The sequence below is a fragment of the Chrysemys picta genome, chromosome 4, assembly GCF_011386835.1.
Source record: "Chrysemys picta bellii isolate R12L10 chromosome 4, ASM1138683v2, whole genome shotgun sequence".
In the NCBI taxonomy this organism is placed as follows: Eukaryota; Metazoa; Chordata; order Testudines; family Emydidae; genus Chrysemys; species Chrysemys picta.
In genome coordinates this window covers 111,470,974-111,474,098 of record NC_088794.1, presented here as the reverse complement: position 1 = coordinate 111,474,098, position 3,125 = coordinate 111,470,974, and the positions used below count along the sequence as shown (strand labels likewise).

The 3,125-nt window shown below is 52.5% G+C and overlaps 1 protein-coding gene across 1 annotated transcript; it reads left to right on the top strand.

The window, feature by feature from the left end:
- Positions 1-400: 400 nt before the first annotated feature.
- On the top strand, positions 401-2,541 carry LOC135983441 (uncharacterized). Its single transcript, XM_065595469.1, has 2 exons — positions 401-977; positions 1,972-2,541. The coding sequence occupies exons 1-2, from the start codon at positions 401-403 to the stop codon at positions 2,445-2,447; spliced, it is 1,053 nt and encodes a 350-aa protein (XP_065451541.1). The 3' UTR covers positions 2,448-2,541.
- The last annotated feature ends 584 nt before the right edge of the window (positions 2,542-3,125 follow it).

Below are 3,125 nucleotides of genomic sequence, written 5' to 3'. Positions count from 1 at the left end.
CTTAGGCCTGGTCTACACTAGGCGTTTATGTCGAAGTTAGCGCCGTTAAATCGAATTAACCCTGCACCCGTCCACACTGCGATGCTATTTAGTTCGACATAGAGGTCTCTTTAATTCGACTTCTGTACTCCTCCCCGACGAGGGGAGTAGCGCTAAATTCGACATGGCCATGTCGAATTAGGCTAGGTGTGGATGGAAATCGACGCTAATAGCTCCGGGAGCTATCCCACAGTGCACCACTCTGTTGACGCTCTGGACAGCAGTGCGAGCTCGGATGCTCTGACCAGCCACACAGGAAAAGCCCCGGGAAAATTTGAATTTGAATTCCTTTTCCTGTCTGGCCAGTTTGAATCTCATTTCCTGTCTGGACATCGTGGCGAGCACAGCAGCACTGGCAACAATGCAGAGCTCTCCAGCAGTGATGGCCATGCAGTCTGTGAATAGAAAGAGAGCCCCAGCATGGACTGATCGTGAAGTCTTGGATCTCATCGCTGTGTGGGGCGATGAGTCCGTGCTTTCCGAGCTGCGATCCAAAAGAAGGAATGCAAAGATCTACGAGAAGATCTCTAAAGACATGGCAGAGAGAGGATACAGCCGGGATGCAACGCAGTGCCGCGTGAAAATCAAGGAGCTGAGACAAGGCTACCAGAAGACCAAAGAGGCAAACGGACGCTCCGGATCCCATCCCCAGACATCCCGTTTCTACGAGGCACTGCATTCCATCCTCGGTGCTGCCGCCACCACTACCCCACCAGTGACCGTGGACTCTGAGGATGGGATACTGTCCACGGCCGGTTCCTCAGACATGTTAGGGGACGGGGAAGATGAGGAAGGAGATGAGGAGGGCGAGGCAGTTGGCAGCTCTCACAACGCTGATTTCCCCGACAGCCAGGATCTCTTCATCACCCTTACAGAGATCCCCTACGAAGCGTCCCCAGCCATTACCCCGGACACAGAATCTGGTGAAGGATCAGCCAGTAAGTGTTGTAAACATCTAAACATTTATTTTTAACAAAACAGGAATATTAACAATTAAAAGAATGGGTTGTTCATGATTAGTGTGCCCTAGGCGCTTAACGGTTTAGTAAGGGGCAGTGCAAGTTTTGAAAAGAAATCTAGCAATGTCCGGTTTTCAGTGATTGTCCTGCACAAGCCGCTCTACTGTGTATTCCCTGCTACTGCAGCTACAGTAAAATGCGGTCTATATGTGCGGGGATAGAGCAGTAATCCTCCTGGGACATCTCGATGAAGCTCTCCTGGAGGTAACTTGAAAGCCGTTGCATGAGGTTCTTGGGGAGAGCGGCCTTATTGGGTCCTCCGAAGTACGACACGTTGCCGCGCCACGAGATTATCAGGTACTCGGGGATCATTGCTCTGCACAGCAGGGCGGCATACGGCCCTGGTCTTTGGAGGCTTTCCCGGAGCATTCTCTCTTTGTCGCTCTCGGAGATCCTCATCAGGGTGATGTCGGCCATGGTGACCTGCTTTTAATTAGGTAGGGGAATGTTAGTGTTGGGACTGCTTTCCCGTTCCTTTACAGAACTGTCACCGCTGGTTTGCAGCCACGCGGTGGAGGCGGGAGAGGGGCAGCCGAAAGGGATCATTCCCGGGGACAGCCGCGAGGGGGTGGGACAGGGGCAGAGTTCCCGCTTGCCGGATTGCTGGCAGCAGGGACTGACATTGATTTAAATGTGAAATGAGGCCAGTGGTAATATAAAAGTTTTAAACTGCCACAAGTGTACGGCTTACCATGTCTGCCTGCAACAGAAATTCCGTTGTGCTGCCTCGCTTCTCAAATGTGCTGTTCAAGACCCCAGGCACAGAATGCGAAGGCCGAGAATTCGACCTTGTGCTGAGTGCGCATGTGAAAGGTGCTGTGCATGGTCTTGTTCACAGAGAAAGACTATGTTCTTTGTTCACAACTACATTTATCTTTCAGAGGAATTCACTCCCTTTTTCCCATTTCCACAGCCCCGTCTGCGACTGTCTCACAACCTAGCCTGGAATCACACTCCCAGAGGCTAGCGCGGATTAGGCGTAGGAAGAAGAGGACACGGGAGGACATGTTCTCTGAGCTTATGGCCTCTTCCCAAGCCCAGGCAGCACAGCAGACCCAGTGGCGGGAGAACTTGACCCGAATGCACCAAGCCAACATGGATCGGGAGGAGAGGTGGCGGCAGGAAGACCAGCAGGCGACTCAAACGCTGCTTGGACTACTGAGGGAGCAAACGGACACGCTCCGGCGCCTTGTGGATGTTCTGCAGGAACGGAGGCAGGAGGACAGAGCCCCGCTGCAGTCCATCTCTAACCGCCCTCCCCCGCCACCAAGTCCCATACCCACCTCACCCAAAGTGCAAAGAAGGAGAGGCGGCAGAGTCCCTGCTAACTCTCACTCCACCCCTGCAGAGAGCTCTAGTAGCAGAAGGCTCTCATTTCCCAAAATTTGAAAAGTTCTTTCCTTCCCGCCTGACACAAGCCCACGTCCAAGTTTCACCTCCCAATGCCATGTGTAGTTGATAATAAAAAATTCGTTTCTGTTAACTACTGTTTCAATCATGTTCTTTTGGAGGAGGAGGGGAAAGGGGGTTGGAAATTGGACAGGACAGTCTCCTTTGGCAGGGTACATAGTCGGGGGCAGGCACAGCAGCAGGGCACATACACAGTGCAGTGATGCAGTGACTAGTTGCCCCGGTTAGTCTGGGAGGTTGTTTTGATGTAATGTTGGGGGGGGTGGGTTGCTCTGTGACTTTGTGGCGGGGGAGGGCAGTTACAGATCTTAAGCGCCGGTCCTTAGACAGGATCACAGAGCCACACAGCATGGGATCTGTAACCGTCCTCCCCCTGCCACAAAGTCAAATAGACCTCCCATACACACAGTCCCGATCAGGAGGGGTGACAGGCTCCGTTGAAACAAGCATCCCACCGCAGCGGAGCCTGTCAATCCTTGAGTTTAGAAGCTGCATTCGCGTCACAACACTAGACCCGCCCCGCACCACAGTCTGCGTCCCAGTTTTAAAAAATTCCCGCTAAAACAGTATTAAAGAAAACGGTGTGCTTTAACAAAGTAGAACTATTTTTATTTCGACACGTGTGTTGGAGGGGGGGTGAAGGGGGTATGTAACTGG